The 22,545-nt window shown below is 47.3% G+C and overlaps 7 protein-coding genes across 8 annotated transcripts; 4 read left to right on the forward strand and 3 right to left on the reverse strand.

Annotated features, from left to right (window-relative positions):
• Nucleotides 1-694: 694 nt before the first annotated feature.
• On the reverse strand, nucleotides 695-1,355 carry E1B28_009484 (uncharacterized protein; the record flags this gene model as incomplete). Its single annotated transcript, XM_043154379.1, has 3 exons — nucleotides 695-1,049; nucleotides 1,101-1,201; nucleotides 1,257-1,355. The coding sequence occupies 3 exons, from the start codon at nucleotides 1,353-1,355 to the stop codon at nucleotides 695-697; spliced, it is 555 nt and encodes a 184-aa protein (XP_043006834.1).
• A 1,913-nt stretch (nucleotides 1,356-3,268) lies between these two features.
• E1B28_009485 (uncharacterized protein) lies at nucleotides 3,269-4,129 on the reverse strand (the record flags this gene model as incomplete). Its single annotated transcript, XM_043154380.1, has 4 exons — nucleotides 3,269-3,534; nucleotides 3,588-3,598; nucleotides 3,651-3,751; nucleotides 3,803-4,129. The coding sequence occupies 4 exons, from the start codon at nucleotides 4,127-4,129 to the stop codon at nucleotides 3,269-3,271; spliced, it is 705 nt and encodes a 234-aa protein (XP_043006835.1).
• A 2,113-nt stretch (nucleotides 4,130-6,242) lies between these two features.
• On the forward strand, nucleotides 6,243-7,046 carry E1B28_009486 (uncharacterized protein; the record flags this gene model as incomplete). The annotated part of the gene is made up of 3 exons (XM_043154381.1): nucleotides 6,243-6,542; nucleotides 6,604-6,720; nucleotides 6,768-7,046. 3 exons carry the CDS (start codon nucleotides 6,243-6,245, stop codon nucleotides 7,044-7,046), a joined length of 696 nt encoding a protein of 231 aa, XP_043006836.1.
• A 994-nt stretch (nucleotides 7,047-8,040) lies between these two features.
• On the forward strand, nucleotides 8,041-8,730 carry E1B28_009487 (uncharacterized protein; the record flags this gene model as incomplete). Its single annotated transcript, XM_043154382.1, has 4 exons — nucleotides 8,041-8,099; nucleotides 8,160-8,408; nucleotides 8,475-8,562; nucleotides 8,614-8,730. 4 exons carry the CDS (start codon nucleotides 8,041-8,043, stop codon nucleotides 8,728-8,730), a joined length of 513 nt encoding a protein of 170 aa, XP_043006837.1.
• Nucleotides 8,731-11,543: 2,813 nt separating this feature from the next.
• Nucleotides 11,544-14,102, forward strand: E1B28_009488 (uncharacterized protein). The gene is made up of 9 exons (XM_043154383.1): nucleotides 11,544-11,759; nucleotides 11,815-12,084; nucleotides 12,138-12,319; nucleotides 12,387-12,503; nucleotides 12,562-12,925; nucleotides 12,983-13,266; nucleotides 13,325-13,561; nucleotides 13,625-13,755; nucleotides 13,819-14,102. Exons 2-9 carry the CDS (start codon nucleotides 12,024-12,026, stop codon nucleotides 14,003-14,005), a joined length of 1,563 nt encoding a protein of 520 aa, XP_043006838.1. The 5' UTR covers nucleotides 11,544-11,759; nucleotides 11,815-12,023; the 3' UTR covers nucleotides 14,006-14,102.
• Nucleotides 14,103-14,616: 514 nt separating this feature from the next.
• E1B28_009489 (uncharacterized protein) lies at nucleotides 14,617-17,275 on the forward strand (the record flags this gene model as incomplete). The annotated part of the gene is made up of 3 exons (XM_043154384.1): nucleotides 14,617-14,634; nucleotides 14,691-14,816; nucleotides 14,882-17,275. The coding sequence occupies 3 exons, from the start codon at nucleotides 14,617-14,619 to the stop codon at nucleotides 17,273-17,275; spliced, it is 2,538 nt and encodes an 845-aa protein (XP_043006839.1).
• Nucleotides 17,234-21,923, reverse strand: E1B28_009490 (uncharacterized protein). 2 transcript variants are annotated; one of them, XM_043154386.1, is made up of 14 exons: nucleotides 21,529-21,923; nucleotides 21,338-21,456; nucleotides 21,111-21,281; nucleotides 20,908-21,058; nucleotides 20,691-20,839; nucleotides 20,491-20,635; nucleotides 19,620-20,419; nucleotides 19,297-19,558; nucleotides 19,092-19,229; nucleotides 18,904-19,026; nucleotides 18,662-18,834; nucleotides 18,519-18,606; nucleotides 17,953-18,461; nucleotides 17,234-17,895 (listed from the first exon to the last, which is right to left on the reverse strand). In XM_043154386.1, the coding sequence occupies exons 2-13, from the start codon at nucleotides 21,397-21,399 to the stop codon at nucleotides 17,979-17,981; spliced, it is 2,745 nt and encodes a 914-aa protein (XP_043006841.1). In that variant the 5' UTR covers nucleotides 21,400-21,456; nucleotides 21,529-21,923; the 3' UTR covers nucleotides 17,234-17,895; nucleotides 17,953-17,978. The 2 variants fall into 2 exon arrangements, with proteins under 2 accessions (XP_043006841.1, XP_043006840.1); XM_043154385.1 differs by having other exon boundaries at nucleotides 17,234-17,890; nucleotides 21,338-21,460.
• Between the last annotated feature and the right edge of the window lie 622 nt (nucleotides 21,924-22,545).

Below are 22,545 nucleotides of genomic sequence, written 5' to 3' on the forward strand. Positions count from 1 at the left end.
GACTACCTCGGATTGGCGAGAAGCCGCGTCCGAGTATCTCGACGTCAACGCCAGTCTGTCATACTCTGAGTTTGTGCGGTTCTGGGCGGCCAAGGAACGAAGCACGAATAAAACAGTCGGGATATCGGTTTCGAAGTTACCACCTGCGTTAAAAAAAAGGAGGCAAGCGACGGGCGCTGGGCGTTTCAACGCGAACCACTTCGAGCCTCAGATTGACCAGGTGTTCGGATCCAGTTTCCCTCCCAAAGTCTGGAGATGGTGGTTCCATATTCAACCTAAAGCAAGAGGGCCACCAGTTGATAAGTTTCTGCCACCTTTCGATGGGAAATGGAATACTCTTGACCGGTGGGGGGAAGATGGTTGGGTTCTGGCGCTCGTCGCACTGAAATGGTGGTGGCTTGGTATCGACAAGCTGGAGAATAATCAGCAGGAGAGTGCAAAGGCAGAATGGGAAACGATTCTACAAGAGATGTTGTCAACGTTCCGCGCTGTGACTGGCACTGGCACTGTTAGAGAGTCGGCTGGTGAAGTAAGTAATCGTTAGAGCTTTGTTGTCTTTACGAATAGCGTTCGCATTCAATGATTGTCTTAATTGGAAGTTTGCGCTACACCACAAGTACAACTGACACAAAATTGCTGCAGGAAATTCATTATATGTACAATATACAGAGCAACTAAACTAAGTGAGCGTGGCCTACACATCATCCGAGTAATCCTCGTCGTCGTCGTCGTCTTCACCTTGTAGATATCTCATTTTCGCCATCTGTATCATCATCGGATGAGGTTGCGGCCACTCGAGTTTCATGGGAGCAGACCGTGGTATACTGAATCGAGCAGAAAAGTTTGCCGCTAATCGCTCGTGATACATCGAGGGAATTGGCCGAAAAGAGATACTCTTGTTGCATTTCGGGCATTTAGGTGAGAGCAAGTTGTATTCCTCGTAGGTGGGTTCTTTGTGTTCCACCTCCTTTCCGTCTACCTTCTCAATCCTGGACTGTTTTCGTACGTCGAGCAGGCACTTTGCGCAAAAGGTGTCTCCGCATCGAATACTAGCGCGAACTTAGTAGCCGAATGTAAGGGAGAAGAGTATGGAGACTCACGTATGGGGATTTGAAAGGAGGCGTTGGCATTTGTAACAGATTAGTAGCTGAAGACAGGAATTCGACGTTGAGTCCTTGGAGGCCCAAGAAGCGTTGACGCTCTGCAGAACGCACAATCAGAATGAGTTACCAGAATGGGGGATTATTTGCCCTCACTTTGAGCTGGGTTTCCTGCATGTGGACGTCGAGCCCTTGAATTTCTTGTTCATGATTTTCAATGTGGTTGGGCGAATCCGCGGGAGTTTGAAATGACATGATGATGGTTGAAAGAAAAGAGGGAAGGGGAGCTGAAAGAGAAGATAAACGTAGGAAGAACAAAGAACAAGTGAAAAACGTGGGCTTAACCAATCGCGATGACGCAGTCAACGGTCCGTTTTCCGCTACCATCCCGCTCACCTGTTGCGGTCTGGAACCAAGTTTGAGAAAGATGGATAGTGAGTTCACGCGGGAAACCGGGGGGAAATCTATAGCGAAATGGATTATATGAGTATCGGGATCAAGTGACGGTTGAGCTGTTGCGTCTGAGACACGAGAGTCAAGACTGTGTATTAGATGATATAAACTATGTAACATACCTGAGACACGAGAGTCAAGACTAAAGACGTGTTGACTCTCGTGTCCGGTAATATAGTACGCTATTTACATAATAGGTGTTAATGTCCGTTCGTCTACTCCAACATGAGCACTGTCACAGACACCCACGTTCACAAGAGGGCTAGTACATTGAGATACTAGCCAACGAAGTAGCTAGGCCTGTGATGAGCCAGACGTGAAGTCATGGACTGAAAAGTACGAACAGCATGTAGCTAATTCACTGCAAGAAACCGTACACCGAAGTCGAGTGTGTGATATACTAGGGAGTAGAAGCGTCGGGATATGAGACTTTGCAATCAAGCCCGAAAGATATAAAAACTCACAGTTGATGGTACAAAGATCAAACAAAACCAGACCGGTGTTCCGAGGGTGAGGTATTGAAACCTGTTGCGTCGCGAGAGGTCCTGGGCGCAGTTTGGCGTTCAACCAAAGCCACCAGATTTAATTGGCAGGTTGGAGTGTTCAGGGTTAAGGGAACAGTCCTTGAGCACTTGAAAGAGCACCTGAGGCGTTTGAAGGCAAGAAAAGAGACCGGTGTCCTGCGAGAGAAGTGTCCAAAGAAGTGTCCAAAGAAGTGTCCGAAGAAGGGGGGTGGTGAAAAGGGTACAGGCCAACGACGTAGCTAAGCCTGTTGAGAGGGTATACTTGAAGTAATGCCCTCATGAACGAACGGCATGCAGCCAGTTCGTTGGAGTACCGCAGCCTGATGCCAGTGGATCCCAATTGTTGCGACCGACTACAGGGAAGAACGATCAATCATGTGAATTGAGAGAAATAAAAAAACTCACAGTTGAAAGTCAATAACTTGAAAAGTATTCCAGTCAATGGCCTGCGTCCTGATATTATTATTATTAGAGGTGAAGGGAGAGAAGGGAAGTCCGAAGATTAGCCAAATGACGCATGGGAACTAGGCTGAAGAACTGACACTCGCCAAAAGTCCCACGCTTTCGATTTCACCGCTTTCTTCCTCAGCTTCCAACTCTCAACTTTTCGCGCATACCATAACTAGGCTGGCTACGAGCCGCCTATCCTGGACTAGCTGTGTGCTGTCCGAGGTGTAAATATTGGATATAACTACGAGTTTATTCCATCAGTTCACCCCTTCCTCCGTTATATGCAATCCGACCCGCTATCCTTCCTCAAATCGTCGTTCGGAACTCGTTTAACCATTCAATATCAATCAGTTTTTGATCGATTTCCTCAAGTAAGTCACTTCAGTTGCCCTTAATAGCGATCTAATACTCAGTTGTCTAGTTTTTATTCTCCCAAGAGGAGGGAGGCTAGGCTGGCTGCAAGCCGCTTAGTATGGACTAGCCGCATACTGTCCAACCTGAAGGACGTGGATATGACTACAAGTATGCCACCACTTCCTTCTTTACATCTACTTTACACCCAAGCAGTCCTTCCCCCCTATCTTCCTATTTTTCTCGTCGTGGCTTACTCGTGTGCGGATCCGTGTAAAACGACTTGGTATTCCATCTTCTACCGTTTTTAACTCTCTGTTCACTCAACCTTTCCATATAGTTCACTTCATTTGTATTCGGAGGAGTCAATCAAATACTTGAAGTAACGTATTACAGGAGCGAAGCGTCGTAGTCCCTGATCTTTTGCAATGCCCTACGACGAAAGTACAGCGTCCTCTTGAACTTGAGGAAATCTAATTTCCACAGTATTTCCGTCTTTCCAACCCAGATCAGATCATAATAAGTCTCTGGTCCTCTCAGAACCGGCAACTCCTTCCCCAGCAAGTCAGCGACCGAGAAACCCATGGGCCAAACAATATTTTTGACTGACACTTCTTGTCGGGGCATACGAGGGGCTCGGACACGTAGTCTGGTGCCTGTATCTTTGAGTGTTTGTAGTTGTTGAGACATTTGGCACAGAAAACATGACCGCAGTCCAACCTGATATGACATGAGCGTCGTTGCAAGGGAGAATTGGCGGAGGATCACTCACGCATACGGGTCTCGAAAGACCTTTTCACACAGGCCGCAATGCAGTATCCCCACCTGTTCTTGCAAGAATTCGGTGATTTCGTCCAACTTGATCTTTTGGCGCTTGAAAGGACACGTTAGCCGGCACCGGCTCGCTTTCGAACCCATCCCTACCTCTAATTCATTCATAATGGGAATGAATTCAGCCCACTGAAGAGGGAGATCGAGCTGTTCATCCTTCTCCTCTTTCACTTTCTTTACTTCCTCCATACCGGGAGTGGCATCAGCGCGCTGAAGAGGGAGATCAAGTTGTTCCTCCTTCCCCTCTTTCACTTTCTTCACTTCCTCCCTCTTCACAGACGCGCAAGGACGTTGCTTCTGGCGGGGTGGAGTCTCTGGTGGAGTGGCAAGTTGTATATTTGAAGAGCGGTTATAGGGATGAGATGTGTTTCTCGCATGGCGGATGTACGTCGTTGGTTTTTCGAGAGTTTTGTCAGCCATTGGTAGAATCAAGGGATTGGTGGTGGTTATGAAAGAGGACGAGTGCCGATGCGAGCATTCCTGCCCTTTATACGATGGAACCCACGCACAAAGAGAATCGGTCTTTTCCGAAAAGCCGTGCATGAGGCATCTGATCGGCGACACATGATATCAGGACAAAGGTTTCTAGCGGCTGGGTGAGCTAACCTACCTGACTTTACTCGAGTCATGATCGGGTTTGGCTGGCAGTGGTGGAAGTCAGATTCTGGGATTCGACCAGCCAGGAACCGATCGACTTTGTCTCCAAATGATTCGACGCCGGATTCGACGATTCAGTTCGCTGTTCATGAAGAAAAGGTCTCACCGCATTTCCAAGTACCGTCGACGGATCATTTTAATTATGCGAACATGGACTTTTCAACTTGTGTTCAACGGGAGAAGGTTGTGGAGAAGTGGGAAGATGGGCTACTATCAGTCTGAACTTGTGATACGCACTCGATATTTACATTTGTGTCACCGCTTAGTTCTGACCATCGCGGTTTTTAGTATCGGAACTCAGTATGACAGACTTGGCGTGAGCATACTCCATTCTTGACCCGCAATTTGTACCCAAGAAGCTACGAAAGTCGATATATCTCTCCAATGTTGAAAGTACGACGTTCTAAATTTCTGCCATACACATTATGATGATTGGACATCAGTTTGGCGAATACGTGAGTGTTTTGCACACGTTTCTCCTTATTGCTCATCTCTTAAGACTCCATGACTCGCAGGATTAAAGACGTTACCTACTTTACCCCCTTGTTTGCCAAAGAGGGCGAGCTTCTGATGGATTTTGACGACATCATCTCAGCAGAACTGTGAGCTTGCTGCAGCTCTTCTAGTATGCCGATTGAAAATTGATGTTTGGTTAATTTTCTCAAGGACGGTGTTTTCAACGGTAGGTCGCCAGTTTCATTCCTACCTGACAAATCCATTCATTTTTATTGCACGACACATATAGTGGTCTTGACTGCTATGTTCTATGCCCCACGGCATCTTTCCAGACTCCCAAAACTTCAGACTTGCTATTGCCGCTCTCGAACCTCTCCCCAAATACGTCGAACTATTTCACAACCGATAACGATCTGGGCAGAACTACCCAAGTTAAAATCCCTGATGCAATAATGGAAGTGTACGCGGAGATTTTCTATTCGGGAAATTCGGCTGAGGAGTTTTGATATACCGGTGCGTAAGCTTTCAATTCTACACTTTTCAGAGGCTCACACCATAAATTCGTTCAATAGACACTCCAGATAAATTTCTTAGCGCTTTTCCAGAATTTACGGGTCTCATTGAGAAAGGCTCGTTTCGAGAAGTTCAGCTCCTTGTCTGCGGTATCTGCACGGGTGGTATCACTCCGACAAACTGGCGCCCATTAACCGCCTATGGGACGTGTGATGCTCCTACGTATTGGATCGATATCACCCCTTTCCTAGGTTCTTCTCACTCAAGATACAGCTCACAACATAGCGCTGAAAGTAGCCGGACAAGGGCGGAACCCTATGATCAACTCCGATTGGTTCATCTCGGGAACTCTGCACGTTCGTACTGGGCGAATCACGTCGTATAATGCTCCGGATGCTGAGGTGACCGCTACCGGTGGATCTTCAGACGGGAATGTTACGGTTTGGACGACGATTACTGCTCGTAGGAATTTGAAGATTGAAACTGAGCTGAAACGGACGAAGTCGACATGACTAGTCGTTGAACTATATCAACGAAGCACGATATGCTGATGAGGGGTGGCTACAGTGGGTAAACCAGACGACCGGGTCGGTAACTTCCACTCAGGGAAGCCGAAAAGCCTTGGGTGATGCGTACACGTATCCGGTGCAAGTTGCTTCGAACTACTCATTATTTACTCAGCAATTTGGTGGGTGTCTTGGATCATTCGTAAGTCAGTTTTTTCTGACACCATGTTTCCTCCCGTTAGGTGGCTACGGATCCGAAATCCACCAATCTCATATGTGATGATATATCATATTAGGATAGATACCATTCGACTAGCGAACTTCGAGTTCTTCAGTGGGGTCTTCAAGGATTTTACAGTTAGCATAGCGAAGACTTTTGCACCACCACCATCCGAAACGACATGACCCCAACTGCAAAGGGGAAGAACAATAACGAAACGGTCCCTCCAGGTTCCTCGACTGCAACTATCGCCACCACGATATATGCTTCCTTGCCCTCGCCGACTTTGGATAGCATTGCTATTACGCGAACAATGCCTTCTGCTACCGGAGGTGAATCGATATATCGGACTATCATGAACAGGTTGTCTGCGATCGAAGCGAATCAAACGTTGTATGCACAGTACTATGAAGAGCAGACCTGTGGGGTTAGGGAGATACTCCGAAGGCTTGGCGAGGATGTTGGGAGGATGGAGGGGATTGTGGGTGTTTTCTGTTCCCTTCTCTGCGACGAATGCTTACGATTACCCTTTCGACCTTTAGGAGAAAGCCCAAGCAAAGATGTTTCAGCGAGATGCGAAGGAATGGGAGCAGCGAAGGAGGAGAATGGAGAGGCAGTACAGTGAAGTGGTGTCGAAGGTTGATTATCTCTTGGATGAGGTTTGTACTTTTCCCCTCTCCTCTCTCGTTATTGACTGCTACCGCAGATTGTTCTGGGAAAACGACTTGGCATCGCTCAATTGTGCCTATCACTCACTGTTCTCATCTTTATGGCGCTTACCCGTGGATTGCGAGGGGAGATTATGCCAGCCCTCAAGTATCGGCCTAGGAGCTTCAGTAGATCTGTGAGAGAGTGGAGTAGGAGACATCTGAGTTTGAGCGTTAGTGGTGATTGGGTGTCGAGGTTGACGTCGAGTAGGAGTAGAAGTCCGGGAAGGATCGCGATGAACCCACCCATGTTGTCACCGGACGATCAGTTCCCATAGCTTTCTTGAAGAACGTCGGAGACTGGTACTCCACACAGCCGGATCAACAAAACCACCTAGAACCGGTTCCTCGGGGGGTGAGCCCTCTCATATTGAATTCCCCTCTCTCGTAGACAAACAGCCACAGCCACAGCCACTCCCGAAAACTGTACCACCAACTTTCCTCAATATGCCTACCAAATCCCTATACTCTGACATCATTATTACCCAAGGACGGCGATCATACACGCCGTCCGAGCTCCCGAACACCTTCTCTACGCAGGTCGCCCCAGTCTGTGATCTCCTAGCAATCTTCATTTAGATGCACTGTACTATATTACAAGGGTGCTTATTCCACCCCTTGAGCGAATCAATCTAGTTGGTGCCGGTGTTCGCCAGTAGTTCAATGACATGCCTAGACCGAAAGGCCTCGAGGTCGTTTCACCAAGCAAGAAAGATTCAACGGGCATAATCATATACGAAAGATCAAACATTCACGAGCATTTTGACAACGCGCACTACCTAACATGTGGCGACTTCACTTTGCAAGGTTTGCTTTCTGTATTGGCATGCAACAATGTGGACTCAGATGTATTACACAGCTCTGCTATCTATACCGCGACAGCGCTGCGTTATCACAAACCAGTCTGGCAGAGGGAGAGCGATGGCTCTTGCATTCGCACAGTGTATGAAGACATTGACATGGAGGTAGACTGTCCCATTACGAGCGCATCAAATATTGAGGTGGACTATCGAAATTGCCAAGTCGGGTGTCATCACGAGCGCCCATTTTATCTCTCAGCATCCACATCCATTCATGTGATGTCTCTCCTCCTCCTCACGGTGAATCAATGAATATCGTAGTTTCCTGTCATCCGACGTGGATTTATTCACAGGCTCAAGGACATCCATTGCGTAGATCGTCTGGTGGACTGGCGCTGGAATTCTCGGTTGAAGCAGTATGAAGTAAAGTCGGATTTGAGCGTTGAAAGGAGGGTGTCTACTGCCGAAATCCATGATGACGGTGGTTCAAGAGTTGCGGTGGGGTCTTATAAAGGGCAAGATGCAGCGAAGGTGGGTTGGAATCACCTTCCGGCTTGGTGCGCAAAGATCGCAACTAATAACAGTTTTCAGGCGTGGGGAAAAGACTTTCGGCGGTTCTGCGAAGCATATCCCGAACCGAATCAATCTCCCGCCCATTAGTTCGGCGTGGGGCGTCGTAGCCACTTTCGTACCCATGTCTACGGAGATCATAGCAATCCAAGGCAAACCATCTGAGGTGGCTACAGCTAATCCGAGTGAAAGCGAGGATTGGTCGGATATTGGATGTGGGAGGAAAGAGAGGGCCTCGATGTTTGCGCCGTTCCTTTTGAAAGATACCGGGTGAGTTGGAAGCTCTTCATCGATGAGGTAGATGCTGACCATCCCGTTCACCGTTCCTGTAGCTAGAAGTCTAGGCGTCGAATCGGATTTGGAAGAAACCGCGATAGAAGTTAAAGCTCCTCCAATAGACCGACAGGATTTGAAGAGAGGCTACGTATGTTGTTCTTCAAGTGTGAATTGTGGATCCTGTCTGAGGGAATTCCAGGGATGCAACGAAGATGCAGCTGTTTGGTATCAACCAGTCGCGTGTTCTGTTATTGATACCCATGGAGGTGAGAGGGCTACTACCGTGGTGTGTATTGTGTCCTGGCTAATGGGGTGACTCGGAGCTTGTACCTCTCGCCCATTCTTGGGATAGACTCGGATGGTTGGGGTGGGGTTATGCCTTTACATTGTTGGTAAGTATTACCTTGCTTGCATGGTCTCTGCACCCTCATAATTATATAATACGTGCTCCTGCGAAATTGTTTCCTTATTTAGGTGATTCCCTGCTACTTTTTTGTCGCCGTGCTCGTTGCTCATGGTCAACCGAAGAACCCTCTCAGCCAGTCTCATCTTCAGAAAATACAGGCAAGGTGCAAAGTCCGAAAAAGATGCCCTGTATGTCACCAACGTCTTCATCCCATGTCTACGCTAACGTTCTCTCACATCTATTTACGCCAGTTCTGGCTCACTGATAATTACGATAACACCCTCCAATTCCAGATCTCAGTCGAACACTGTCGAGCATAGCAATGGCGCGTGGATGTTTGCATGTAGGGGGTGGGGATCGTCAACGGGCACGTGGTGAGTCAACAACATGGTTGCAAGCAAGGTCAAGTCCGGCGTTAGCCTGGCGATTTCAAGTCGAGTATAGTTTTGGGGTATCCGATCTATATCAAGGGGCGTAGTTCAATATGGATTGTGGCCCATCCTAACTACGGATGGATCCCAAACAAGGAACTGTGATACGTGGACTTGAGGGATCCCAACGCGATATTCGTCATCTCAACTTCTTGAACTCCAAGACTATGCGACGATTCCTCGTATCACCGAGCGCAAGTCAGTCCGAAACTGGTACCAACGAAAACTATTCCCACCCATAGGTCGGAGCTCGAGTTGTGTATGATATTTAGACGAAGCCGTTGATTGAAATGGATGATTTCCAGCTTCCGGGCTTCCAGCTTTAGTGACATTTACAGATGATGTCAGACTTCATGGAAATTGGATGAGCAGAGCTGTGTAGCTTGTATCAGAGACCACAACTAGAAATACGCTGAAGAGAAATAGAAAGAGGGGTGGTCAAAAAAGTAAACATGAAACAACGGGTAGACTCACAGGCAAGTTATACACCATATTCTTCCTTTGAACTCCGTGTACATCAGCTGAACCAAAAGAGGTCATACATGTTCGGGTGGGTAATAAGAAAGAGGGGACCTATCGGTTTCGGATAGTTCCTTTCACACCTCGACACCTCCTTTATACTGAACATACTGACCACGAGCCTGCTAAACAATGCGAACTACGTAGGTGTCAGGTCAAACATTGGCAGAAGATGAAGGGGGAATTGAGACTGGGGAGTGCAGTGTTTGACCACATTTGTGCCATGCACTCATCGTTCGTCTTCATCGTCCGCATCGACAGCTCATGTCTGTTTTCTCTAAACCGTCCCTCTACAAGTACGAGATCAAGTACAAAGCTAGATGAAGAAAGCGGGTTTCGAGGGCTGAGGCTGCTGGGGAGTTATACCTGTTGACAGGAAGGCTCAGGAGGGGGGGACAACTGTTTTTCAAGGTTGGAAGGTCCAACGACGCGAGCAAAAGGTTTCTTCAACACAAGAAGAAGTGTCGCATTGCGCGATGGAATTTTTTAGGGCGTTGGCGAGTGAATAAAGCCACAAAGCTGGTATGTTATTTTTACTATGTATTTACTTTTGGTGGACGTATCCTTCAGAGACCCTCACGCACCTGAAGATGCTCGCGCAAGATTTTAAAAAGCTGGAAGATATATGCACCTGTACAACTAATTGTGGCTCTCTATTCACAATGCACTTACACCCAGTTCCAGGCGGCATTTTGCACTCGGAACGTTTTGTACACCAGGACGTAAACAACGCTGCGAAGACTATCGAAAAGATCATCTGCGAACACAGAAGGCTTTGACACCGCTTCGGCGGTCTTTCTCGATTTGAATATCAGACCCATTCTCCCGTCGCTTGTTTCTGTCAAACCTTTCTCTTGTGGCTCATGCTCGCATAGTTCTGGCTCTATACCCCGTACTTAGATGCTGATATTCGTTGTACCAACTTTCGCCTGCCGAGCGTATAATCGCCCGATGTACGCTCGATGTATTGCAATTATTTTTACCTCAAGGCGATCTGTCCATCCAAAGCTTGCCTCGACATACATAATTCGCTTGTACGCTCCCTGGTTCCCACCGTTGTTGCTCGATATACGCTTTCCCGCCGACAGCGGATGATGATCGGACGACCAATACCCGAAGTTCGCACGCAAAACGGACGATTATCGGGTATTGGAAATGGACTGCCAGAAAGGTAAAATATCCTGTAAAATAAATTGGTCATTTTCTATCAAAGAAAATTTCCATTTCTGGGGCATGAATGCCAGCATTTCCGTTTCAGGTTTGAATGAATATCTACCATCATTGATTTCCTCTTTTTGGTACCGTAAATTGCCTTAATCTGGTACAACAAAGAAGGCCTAGATTGTGCCATAAACAAGGGAGTTTTTGAGTCGGATATAAACCATATTTGGCCTCATAATGTCAACATTTTAGCTATTATTTCCTACAGTATTTCCTCGTTAATTGTTTTGGCCAGAAAGTAGGCTCTGCCAGCAGTGAGGGGCGGGGGGTAGCTTCGTGATCTCCAAAATTCAAAGTCCGACGAGCGCGTAACGAGCGTCTGGATGATATCGCAGCAAACGCGCATTGGGTTTGACGTTGAACGTTGAGGATTCGTGCAGTGACGACGACGTTGGTTAGAGTGTTAGAGTTTGGATTTTCGCTGGAGGTGCTGGGGAACGACATTGGGGAAAAAGACCGGTAAAATGACGAGGGCCAAGGTGTCTTGCTAACATCTTGACAAGTAAGCTCGTGAAGCGTGCGCGGAGTTTGAATTTGGGGGATCACGAAGCTACCCCCCGCCCCTACTACCAGGCTGTACACTGATAGCAAAGCACGACTATCTTCTTTGCTCAGTACAGATCGGCTAGCCAGGCTACAAATACTCCCTAATTCTCCGTTTTCCCTTGGCTTTCCATGGATATGGATATCTTCGAGACTCTTACAACGCACTGAATATTCATGCACTTGCATCTCAAACTTCCAAAGATGAAGGTTGGATGAAGTGTGGTGAGGTTGTTTATATTTCATACGCGATTAGGAAGCTCAACCTTGAAGAACACAGCTTAACCCAATGGGTCGTTCGGGATCCTAGAAGTGCCTACCAGACATCTGTGGACCTCAACAGTTTTCCAGTTATAGAGATGGCCCAGAGGCCGTGATTTCCACTTTCCGCCGACCTCATGACCATTGATGTCAGACTCGGAGAAAGAATGCTTATAATCCAAAGCGATCGACACATCCGCGCTGTTGCCGTTTCTTCCTTTCTCACAAATGTCGGATACGCCTCACGAGCTCGATCATAATAGATTATGGAAAGATGGGAAACACTTCGGTATGTCGTCACTTAAATCTACTCTGGCCACTCTCACCAACACTGCGGCGTAGCCCAAATCTCTACATCTCAACCTCTCCCGAGCGAAGAAGAATGTCAAGGGAAATCTCTATTAGAGGTCGTTCACGCCGTAGCAACACGTCTCGTCGGTGCCTCTTACGGTCTTGGACACCCCCCAATGAAACTGGAGAACCGGAATGGTCCAGGATTAGAAGTTTTCGATGCATTGACGCAGGTAACGGAGAAATCTTCTGCTTGAGAATCTCATTATATTCATCAACACACAAAACACACAACCCCAGATCTTGCCTCAACTATCCCCTCAGTCCGTTTTCTATTGGAACCGTTCTGCTCGGGGGTTAGCTTCCTTCTTGGAATCTGCCAAGTACCCCATACGCGCACAAGCTAGTCATCTCGTTGTAAGTTTTTGTCGCCTTTTCCCCTCCTCTCTTTTGAACATTCCCCTTTGTTACCCAGTTCTGGTGGGCACGCCTCGGTGGTCTTAACGGCCTCCCAACTCTAGGTCAAACCAAAGCCACTCGTACGATGTGGGTTCGCGATGGATCTAATACCGAACTCTCTTGGGTTATCCCCGTCCAAACCTCTCCCTCAGACGAAGGCAACCGACATGTACGATTTGCTATCGACCCTTTTCATCCCGAAACAGGACTGAGATTAGCCGGTGGAGCAGTGATTGATTGGTTATGGAGTGTAGAAGGCAGTCTCGGACTCGTTGACAATCAGGAGGGTACGAAAGAGTGGAAGGATATCATTGAGAAGTGGTTGTTTCCTAATATGAAGAGTTCAGGAGAGGTGGTTCCGCTTTGTCATTATGCCGTTGGTACGTTTTGTTCATCTCCTCATTATGCATTCCACTTGACGAGGATGTTGTTATTAGCTTTCGATTTGGAACCTTCGGGTCGCATCCAACTCAAATCATACTACGTCCCACCTAGAAGATCGATAGATCCATCGGCACCGAAACCACCTGCGCAACTGATGATAGAAAACCCCGAGACGCTTACACCCGTCGAGACTCTCATACCGCTTCTTGATCCATCCTTGAAAGAACCTTTCCACGTTCTCTGTCAATACCTCGCAGACGAAGGTGTCGAAAAGTCTGGATTACGATTTTTGGCTATCGCTTGTGATGTCACTACCGCTGATCAAAATCGCCTCAAGGTAAGGGGTAACCATTTCTTGTATTACTGTGAACGTTGACGTTTTTACTCTTACGCAGTTATACATGTGGCCAACAATCCAACACAGCCTCAACGATACCATTCGCCATCTAACCCTAGGAGGTAGAATCAATGGCCCGGGAGTAGAAGACGCCATCACCACCCTTCGGAAACTCTACCGTCAGTTGTTCCCTCAAAACACTGATAACGCCAAAATGGTTCCGAGAGATGGGGGGATTGGGGGATTGTCGTTTTACTACGAGTTGATGGTTGGGGAGAAGTTCCCTGCTTCAAAGGTAACATCCTATCTACCGGAACATCCAAGAAATTTGCTTACCCTAACCACCCTCGCTTTGTAGGCTTACTTCGACATGTCAAACTACGGAGAAAGTGACCTAGAGACGACGAAAGCCGTTGAAAGGTTCTTTGCTGACGTTCGGAAACCCAACTCCGAACCTGGATGGTACACCTCCTCCATTGCTCGTGCCAAGTGGGTCACAGTTTCCCATCATTGAATGATCACTCATGCAGATTGACGATATCACTACGTTAGCCCTCACCGCCCGCTCGGAACAAGATCAGGCGCCCAAACTGGCGTTACGTTCGGTATGAAACGTGCAGAATGGCAGGTTATGGGGTATATGAGCACCGAGGTGTTCGCACCGGAAAGGGAGGATGATGAGGTGGGTTATACGCATGACGAACTTATAAAAGAGTTCTATAAAGTGTATCTTGCATAAATGTGTACAGGTTATGTATTTGTATTGATATATAGCTTTGTACGGTGTAAAGGAAAACTCAACGCGAATTACAACAGGTACTGGTTGCCTGACCACCGAAAAAAAGCCAATAAAAAATCAGGTAAAAGGCGTCGAGAGAACAAACGGTCTGTGTTCTAACGGGAGTGGTTTGGCAACTCCGGAGCTTCCAATCATAGTCAAATCAGATACGGCAAGGTGAGTCCCGGTTCAGGGTAAATCAAGGTAGTAAGTATCCTATAAGATGCTGATGTTGTTGAAGCTCGGGAATGGCATCTAACCTTACTGAAAATTGAAGGTGTATGATCATCATTCATGCTAGACCTAAACAAAGGTAGTGCGATCAGTTTGTAGTGTTCCATGAGCTCACTCTAGCTTCAGCTGAAGCCATTTTTTTGATCTAGAGTAGCCTGACATTCGCCTGACAGGTTAAATTCAGGGAAAATTGATAAATGAATTGGCCTTACTATTTCCAGTCTTTTATGATCACAAGGGGCATTCAAAGACCTTGATGTTATAAGAACAATGGCCCTTGCCTACCTGGAAAAAACTTCACACCTTCTGTAACCATTTCAACTGCTCCTATTTGCACCATGGCTCAGTCAAGCAAGGTCAGTTCTGTTTGATCCCTCCCTTGTTTGACATTTATCTGATTACATATACTCAGATTCAAGTAAATGCTGGGAACCCAGCTCCTCATGAATCATGGAATGTAATTATGAAGACAGTAGATGCACTTGATGAGGACCTTGTCAAAGGGTATAGGGAGGACATTGATACACTTTTGGTTTTTGTAAGTGACAAATTCTTTTAAATATGTTCTTTCAGGATTTTGTTTTCACTGTTGTGTTGGATTAGGCTGGTTTATTCTCAGCAGTTGTTACTGCCTTCACAGTGGAGTCATATAAATGGCTGGAAGAAGATCCTGCTGATAAAACTGTTGCACTCCTCACACAAATCACTCAGCAGATGGGTGGATTGACTCCCTCTCTATCATCACCTCAACCTTTCACTCCCACTGCCTCAGTGGTACGGATCAACATATTCTGGTTTCTCAGTCTCACCCTTGCTTTGGTTGATGCTTTGTTTGGGCTTCTTTGCAAGCAATGGGTTTGTGAGTATCAACGAAAAACAATTGCACAGACACCAGGCCAAGCATTGGCCCTCAGTTGGTTGCATTACCAGAGCTTTGATCATTGGCATGTGACCAAAATTCTAGCATCCCTCCCCATTCTGCTTGAAATTGCACTTTTCCTTTTCCTTGCTGGATTGTTGGAGCTACTGTGGGCCCGTCATCATATTCCTTTTCTTACCACACTTTCCATTGTTGGACTTGCTGCTATATTCTACATCTTCACCACTATACTCCCTGGGTTGAGTATAATTCAGCAGATCCTTCAGATTTATCCTTGTGGTAGTGATAAGCCAGAGTTTACTCCTTCCCACATCTTCCACTTGCTTCCAATCAACTTCATCTGTCCTTACAAATCCCCCCAATCATGGCTTATTTTTCGACTCTTTTCAACTGTGTATCACCTTCCTGGGTGCAAACAGCTGCTACATTCCTTTCTTGTCAAGTATGGCCACACACGGAAGTACAGCTCAAATTCTCTTGAGAGCCTGGATCATTTCTTTACTACCTCCATTATCAACCTCTCTGACTGGCGATCGCTAGACCTTGATGCCATCCGAAGATTCTCGAGAATTAAATATCATCCTGATCTCTATGAATTAAAAGGATTTCAATGGCTTGTGCTGGCAACTCGAGACATTCCATCCATGGTACCTCATTTGTATAATGTTCTGGCAGAGATTCCCCCACATTTAGTAATGTCCTCTATCTTCAATAAGTGGACTTTACCACATGGAAAGCCTAGGTGGACTGCAGCCGATGTTGACTTTGCACTCAAATTTTCTCAGCCTGGTGACACTGGTTTATTCAGTAACCAATTGTCCTCACATGAGTTGACTCTAGCATCTCAAATCTTATGCTTCCGACACTTGTTAGCCACCAATTATGATGACAGTTGGGCACAGTTCAAGTGGGAAAGGGATGAGCTGGAAAGTGTAGCAGAGGAGCTCTGGGACCATATACTCAAGATACATCATGGGGATAACCAGTTCATGCTTGCTTTCTTTTATCCCGAGGAGTTGTTGATGGGTCCCTGGAGAGATTGGCGTGGAAAGACCTTGGATTTCTACAGGCAGAAGTGGGACAAGTTGGACATGAAATACCAAGTCCAGCTGGCAGCAAGGATATCCACTTCCATAAACATCTTTCTTGAGTCCTCTGACTCAGATCATGATGTGGGATCTACACTTCTAGCATCCGGCTATGCTGTGGATTTTTTCACACAGGTTAATAATACACTTTCCCAGGCAAACAAAGCCTTTGAATGGCCTTTGGACAGTGGGCGTTGGATGGATGTATTGGACTGCATACGACAGATTCATGACTTGCCGATTCTATATTTCAAACCAATTCTGGGTCACTTTCCAATAACATCAAACGAGTTGAAGAATATTTTGGATGATCCAGAGGTGAGATTTGAATCTGTCCTTGGACCGTTGTTGGAGTGCTACAGGCAGTGTTGGGACAATGTGCGACCATGGGACAAAGAGCGTGTTGTGGAGACACTGTCAAATCACATCAATCAGGTCCAACTGACGCCTAGAAGTTTCGATTTCGCTTCACCAACACCAAGTGGAGGCTCCCAAGGGCTCAATTTATCAACCTCTGCTTTTGTAAAATCACGTCATGGCCTGGAATTCATAACATTCGTGAATGACAAGCTTGTGGTGAATTACGAGTTCCATGTCTGGTGGAGAGACTACATTGTGGGTCCCTGGGTGGATGCTCTAGAGCGCTTTCGAGTTCTTCGTGAGTTGCCATCTGGTTATTTTAAACGTATTCCAAGGCATGGCGAGGGAGCTGGTAATATTGATGGTTATTACACACCGGGTAAAAAAGGCGACAACATTGAAGTTGATGGGTCGCAAACAGTAGTGGGCCGAGGCCCTCAAGTTAACCCAACTAATCATACAGAAGAGGATACGGGGAGCCCATCACCTGCCGGTCAAGAAAAGGCGCAAGAAAATCTTGATGTGTCTGAGTCGGGCACAAGTCACCAGAGGAATACCGGATCACTACAGGAAACGTACGAGAACACACCAGAGCAAACCACAGGAATGCACAATCATCATGGACAGGCGGCAGTCACCGGGGGGCCTGGGGCAGAAAATAATGCTTGATCTACGCTACAGCGCAGAATTGCTTTTAATACTTGTGATGTTATGAACTCGAAATGAAGAATCATGATATTCTATTCTATTGGATGAACGGCGAGTACAACACACGACGAGGTCATGGAGGGGTTTGAATCTGTCCATTGATTGGAGAAGTAGTTATGGATGAGCGGGCGAAGATGATAAGTAGGACGAAGATGGTGCGGTTGTTAGAGCGGGCTCGAGGTGAGGGAAAGAAGAGTGAAATGCGGGCGATAATTCCTAGTGAAGCGCGGACGTTTCTGCAACTGCGACTTCCACCGGTTGCTTCGAGGAGGCGGCGTAAGCCATAGCCAGCCAGTAGTAATGTGCAGTCATTGTTCTCTGCCCCGACTAACAGAGACAACCTATACGAAGGGCTTTGCACGTCGAGCAGAGGGCCATCATCTCCCAGAATTTCCAGAAACTGCCACTTCCGCCAACTGCGCAGTGGCGGGGGGGACAGGAGTGGCCGTATTGGTAGTAAACCAGCCACGCGCGAGCCATAGCACGATCGAGTCATCCTATCCGGCCGGGGACATACTCGTACTGAAAGGCATTCTTGCGTTGCGCGATGGAGGGAGGCGGGGGGGAATCGTCCTCCTGTACTTCCCGTTAAGCTTCAGCAAAGAAAAGAAAAAGACGACGCCGGAAAGAAAACGTACCGCAAGCACCAACACCCCAGGTAGTACTACCTCCTCTCTCCCCTATGCAAAAACTCAAAACAAGCCTTTCCAGGCTCAGCACCCAACACCGCTTGCACCCCAGCTAAGCTCATCTCGCACAGCTCCCTGACATTCCGAACCTTACTCATAATAAACTTTACATTCTTCGAAGTGATCCCAGGGAAAGATCTTAACAGATCCTCGGCAGCTGCGTTTACCCCAGCACCTGCTTCCGGATCTTCGTCTGCTCCGGTAGAAACTGCCTTTACGACGTCAGGTTCCGACCTGTCTTTCTTCAAGTCGTTGAAAATATCAGCGGTGGCGTAGGGGGAGGGTGACCAGATGATGCGAAGTCGGGGGAAGGTGAGGGTGAGGAGGACAATTTTGGATTGAATGGAGGGCGGGGCTTTTCTTTGGTAACTTTGCTCTCCAGGTTTGTTCCCCAGAGCCTTCTTCTTTGGAGGAAATTTGTTGACAGGTTTCACGTATGACTTTATTTCGGATACCATCTATAAAATTCGAAGAATCAGGAAACCTAGCAAGTATCTCGGTACAACCACACGCACGTCTAGAGAGAAAGCCTTATCTTCCTCGAATTCAATGAGAAGCACGGGATTCTTGTAATGCGCCGACATCAACTCGCACTGTGTATACCTGCTCGAGAACGCGTGGGTTAGTGTCCCTGGCTTTAACGACGGAACGAACTCACAGCCGCCCACTACTAAAACTGGACACCAAATCCGACAAACTCTTCCTTTCCACGCATATCTCAGGTGTAAGGATATAATCTCCAACCGTTAAGGTTGCCGGTACAACGACAAGGTTCGCCGCGTGTAATAAAGAAGGAAGCGTAGACCTAAACTCTCGCATGTCAACGATAACCTGTGCGAAAAGCGAAATAGAAAATGAGTAAAACAAACATAGGGTCGGGGGAGACAGATAGCGCAGTACCTGAGAAGGTGTATTCTTAAGCTCTCTCCGACCACCCGCTAAACGCGTACTGATCGTCTTGACTATAGCATCGCTGTTCTCCGCGCTCCTGCTACGATCTTCGAATATAGGAAGCAACATGGACTGTAGAACGGTAACAATTCGAGTTTCAGATCAGCTAGTCAACGAAAGGCCAAGACCAGACATACCCCACGCTCTTTAATCAATCTCTCAAAACTATCCTTCTCTCTCCGTATACCAGCAAGGTACTTGTGCTCCTCACATGAGTCATTGTAGACCATATGATACACGCGTACACCCATATGCGGGTTACAGGCTTTGTACACCTGTCAAGTAAAGGGGAAGAGACCGTCGGTAAGAATAAGACAGGAAATAGGGAATAAGAAATTTTACCTCCACTCTCCTAACAAACTCCATACAAGGCTCGTACATGACGATGAACCTCGGTTTAATCTCATCAAGCATCCGATCGTCCGTATCGTCAGAGTAAGCTCGTACCAGGACTTGTTCAGCAGGGGGTATCAGCCCGTAATGTTTGTTGAACTCGGCGATATTACTGATGATGTCACCAACGCCGCCGGCGTCTGCTGCGAGATTGAGTTGAAGCTCTTCATCGTCCATTGCAATCAGTTGCATTTCAATGTCTGCGCTCCAGCTATGGGAGTAGTGGATAAAATTGGTTAGTAAGGGTTGTAAAGGAATGGAACGTGACTCACGGATCGTCATCCTTGCGCGGAACAACAACCGCGGTATCAGGTCCTCCGGGAGGAGCAACAGTCGTTGCTCTACTACTATCACTTGGCGCACCACCTCGAACTCTCCGCCTAGAAGCCTGTTTCTGCGCCTTCTCTCTATCCTTCCTCTTCAACGCTTCGTTCAATATATCACCAACGCCTCCATCATCCGTCGCAGCCCCCACCCCACGCCGAGCATCTGCTGCCGCTGCGGTACCACCACCACCACCACGGTTCTTACTCCCCGCGCCACCACCACCACCCTCCTTCTCCACCTGCCTCTTCCTCTCCCAAAACAACCAACTCTTCAACTTCCCCAACATCATCTTCCTCCCCCACTCCCCCTTTGTCTTATTCCCGCCAGTATCCATTTTTTGAAGAAACTCGGTAAGCACTCCACACGTAGCGGTACCAGAACACATCACTAGCGTCGTGTTCGTTCCCTCCACCGCTGACGCTGACGCTGCATTCTGCGAGTGGTTCTCGAAACGAAGTATCTCGTATTCGATCTCTTCGAGGATCTCGGCCAATAAGCTCCATTTGGGCAGTTCTTCGAGAACTGGGTGGAGGTTTGGTGGGAGCCATTTCGGTCGTTGGGAGGAGTTATTCTTCTTCTTCGCCTTTGACGATGTCGTCACCGTCGTAGGCACAAGTCCTTCGGCCTCATTTACAGCATCCCAAATATCTTCGTCGTCTATGAGATCGACAACAGTAGGAGGACGGTTATCTTTCTGAAATTCTTCAGGTTCAGCAATGGTAATGAAACATCTATTCTTCGCGAGCTAGAACGGGAAGTAGAGTGAGCCAACCAACCAGGAAACGCAAAAAAACGGGGGGAAAGCACAGAACGTACCTGGAAAATCGTACTCGCAGAATCCGTCATCATCCACTCACTTGTACGCCCTGTACCGGTTCCCCTACTCTCGGGTTCGTTTATAGACGCCAGAAGTGACTGACAATACGTGTGGAATTGTAGTGGATCGTAAGAAAGGAGGTAGCTGTTCGACTTTCGTTAACGCACAGTTCTAGGTATTTAAGGTGAGGACGACGTACGTAACAAGCTTCCTCAAAACACCCAAATCCCTAACCAGACCTTTCGTCGTCGATCCGACTTTATGCCATATAGGATCCAACTGTTTGCGAACGATGTGGTCGAATGATGAGAAATAGGCTGCTGGGAGGCTCAGGCTGTCGAGGTCGAGCTAGAAAAAGACGAAGTCAAGACGCGTTAGCTGGGTTGACAGGCAGATAACGTCGGTTTTTGACGTACGTCTTTGGAGCGCCGAAGGTCAGAAAGTATCATATTCATACAATGAACGATGGCTCCGTGTATTTCTGCCATGGATTCCGTAAGGTTCTGAGCTAGTTCAACAACGTCTGCTCGTTTTCGTTCTAAACAATCTTTGATATTTTGATGAAATCTGTGTTGGTACGTGAATAAAAGTATCGAGACATAAGAGACGCAGCACGGACCTTGGATATATAGACACCCTTCGTAGACCCAGCTCTTTCATCACGTTCTTGAGAGGCGAAAGCCCGCTCGTTATATGTTCCGGCTGGTCCGTAAACGCTTTCAAAAACCCAGTGGTGTTTTTTTCGCGGTAGAGCCTGGTGATGAACGAGACGATGTGGAGAGGCGATATCCTACCAGCATTTGTTAGCAATTTCATCCGACCCGCGATGAAAATTCAAAAACTTGCTTCTCAGCATGTAGGACCATCATCCCAGTAATCATATCTACCGGAATAACCCCCTGCAGCATGTCGACGACCAGGATCCTCGACGTGACCGCAATTAGACCACCTTTCTTGTATAAATCCTGGCTTTTCCCCGCAATACAGATCTATGAGTTCCCAAGAAAGAAGAAAGAAAAAGAAAACGGAAAACACACCGATCTCTACTAGAACCAGTCTCATACCCAACGATCCTCAACCCAGGCTTCCTACACCCCATCAACCCAAGCTCTTCACCAATCTCTGTTTCCTCTTCTTGCGTCGCATTGACGAGTAACACCAAATTCTCTGGTCCGTCGTAAATCTTGAGAAGCGTACATATAATTCCACGGAGACCGAGACCTCGTGCGATGATGAGTAAGTCTGAGGTTGCGGGGTCGTGGATTTCAGAGAGTATGGTTTCGTGGAACGGGAGGAGTGTGGACATTTGTAGTAAGTGTTTCCTGAGTTTAGCGATGGATTAAAAGGCAAGCCAAGAATGTGGTAGCTCTGCTTGCCCCCTGACAGTGAAAAGCTGGCATCCGTGATGGTGGAGGTAGAGGGCTAAGAGCGGTCACGTGCTAACGAATTACTTTCGGCGGCAAGATGATTCTAGAGTGTTGAGGTTCCAACCACCCTCAGTGAAACGGGACAGGAGGGAGGCATTTCGACGAGCTGCCAGGTTGAGAAGCAAACAGGAAATGTATACAGAGTTACAGCCCATGGTACTGGTTTGGTACTGGTATTCTCAAGGTATTCTGGACCCTGGTACTGAGCCGGCACTGAATGTGGATACAAAATTAAGTATTCGGAGAACTCAACGTTCAACGTTTCAACCTTCATAATCAGCTACTCTCCCGCTCTTTGACAGCACTAGATGGGGTAACTATGATACCAACGGCTTGTTCAATAATCGTTGGGCAAGTGTCGAACGACGACAGCTCTGACATCGGCAATCTATACTTTGTTTTTGATTCTTCGAGTTGGTACTAACGGCAGAACTTTCATCCGTTTTTTTTTCCGTTGCCAAACCTCTTACATAAACATCATTTACTGGAGACAAACCGTACGATGGGGCGTTTCACACACATGTCTTGCACACGTCGAACATTTTATAGCATCCGTAGCGGTCTACCGCCTCGTTGACGATGCGTCTAACATGGATTCGGTTACACATTCCGAAATGACATTGTGCA

Source organism: Marasmius oreades, chromosome 6 (genome assembly GCF_018924745.1).
Source record: "Marasmius oreades isolate 03SP1 chromosome 6, whole genome shotgun sequence".
Lineage (NCBI taxonomy): Eukaryota > Fungi > Basidiomycota > Agaricomycetes > Agaricales > Marasmiaceae > Marasmius > Marasmius oreades.

Bases quoted from the DNA above. Each gene is read 5' to 3' on its own strand.
- E1B28_009488 (XM_043154383.1), top strand. From the start codon at position 12,024: ATGTCGGATACGCCTCACGAGCTCGATCATAATAGATTATGGAAAGAT. The intron at 12,926-12,982 runs GTACGTTTTGTT...TGTTGTTATTAG, and splicing joins GCTTTGTCATTATGCCGTTG to CTTTCGATTTGGAACCTTCG. The intron at 13,756-13,818 runs GTGGGTCACAGT...TCACTACGTTAG, and splicing joins TCCTCCATTGCTCGTGCCAA to CCCTCACCGCCCGCTCGGAA.
- E1B28_009490 (XM_043154385.1), bottom strand. From the start codon at position 21,797: ATGTCCACACTCCTCCCGTTCCACGAAACCATACTCTCTGAAATCCAC. The intron at 21,059-21,110 runs GTCCGTGCTGCG...GTACCAACACAG, and splicing joins AGGGTGTCTATATATCCAAG to ATTTCATCAAAATATCAAAG. The intron at 19,230-19,296 runs GTAAAATTTCTT...TTTACTTGACAG, and splicing joins AGTTTGTTAGGAGAGTGGAG to GTGTACAAAGCCTGTAACCC.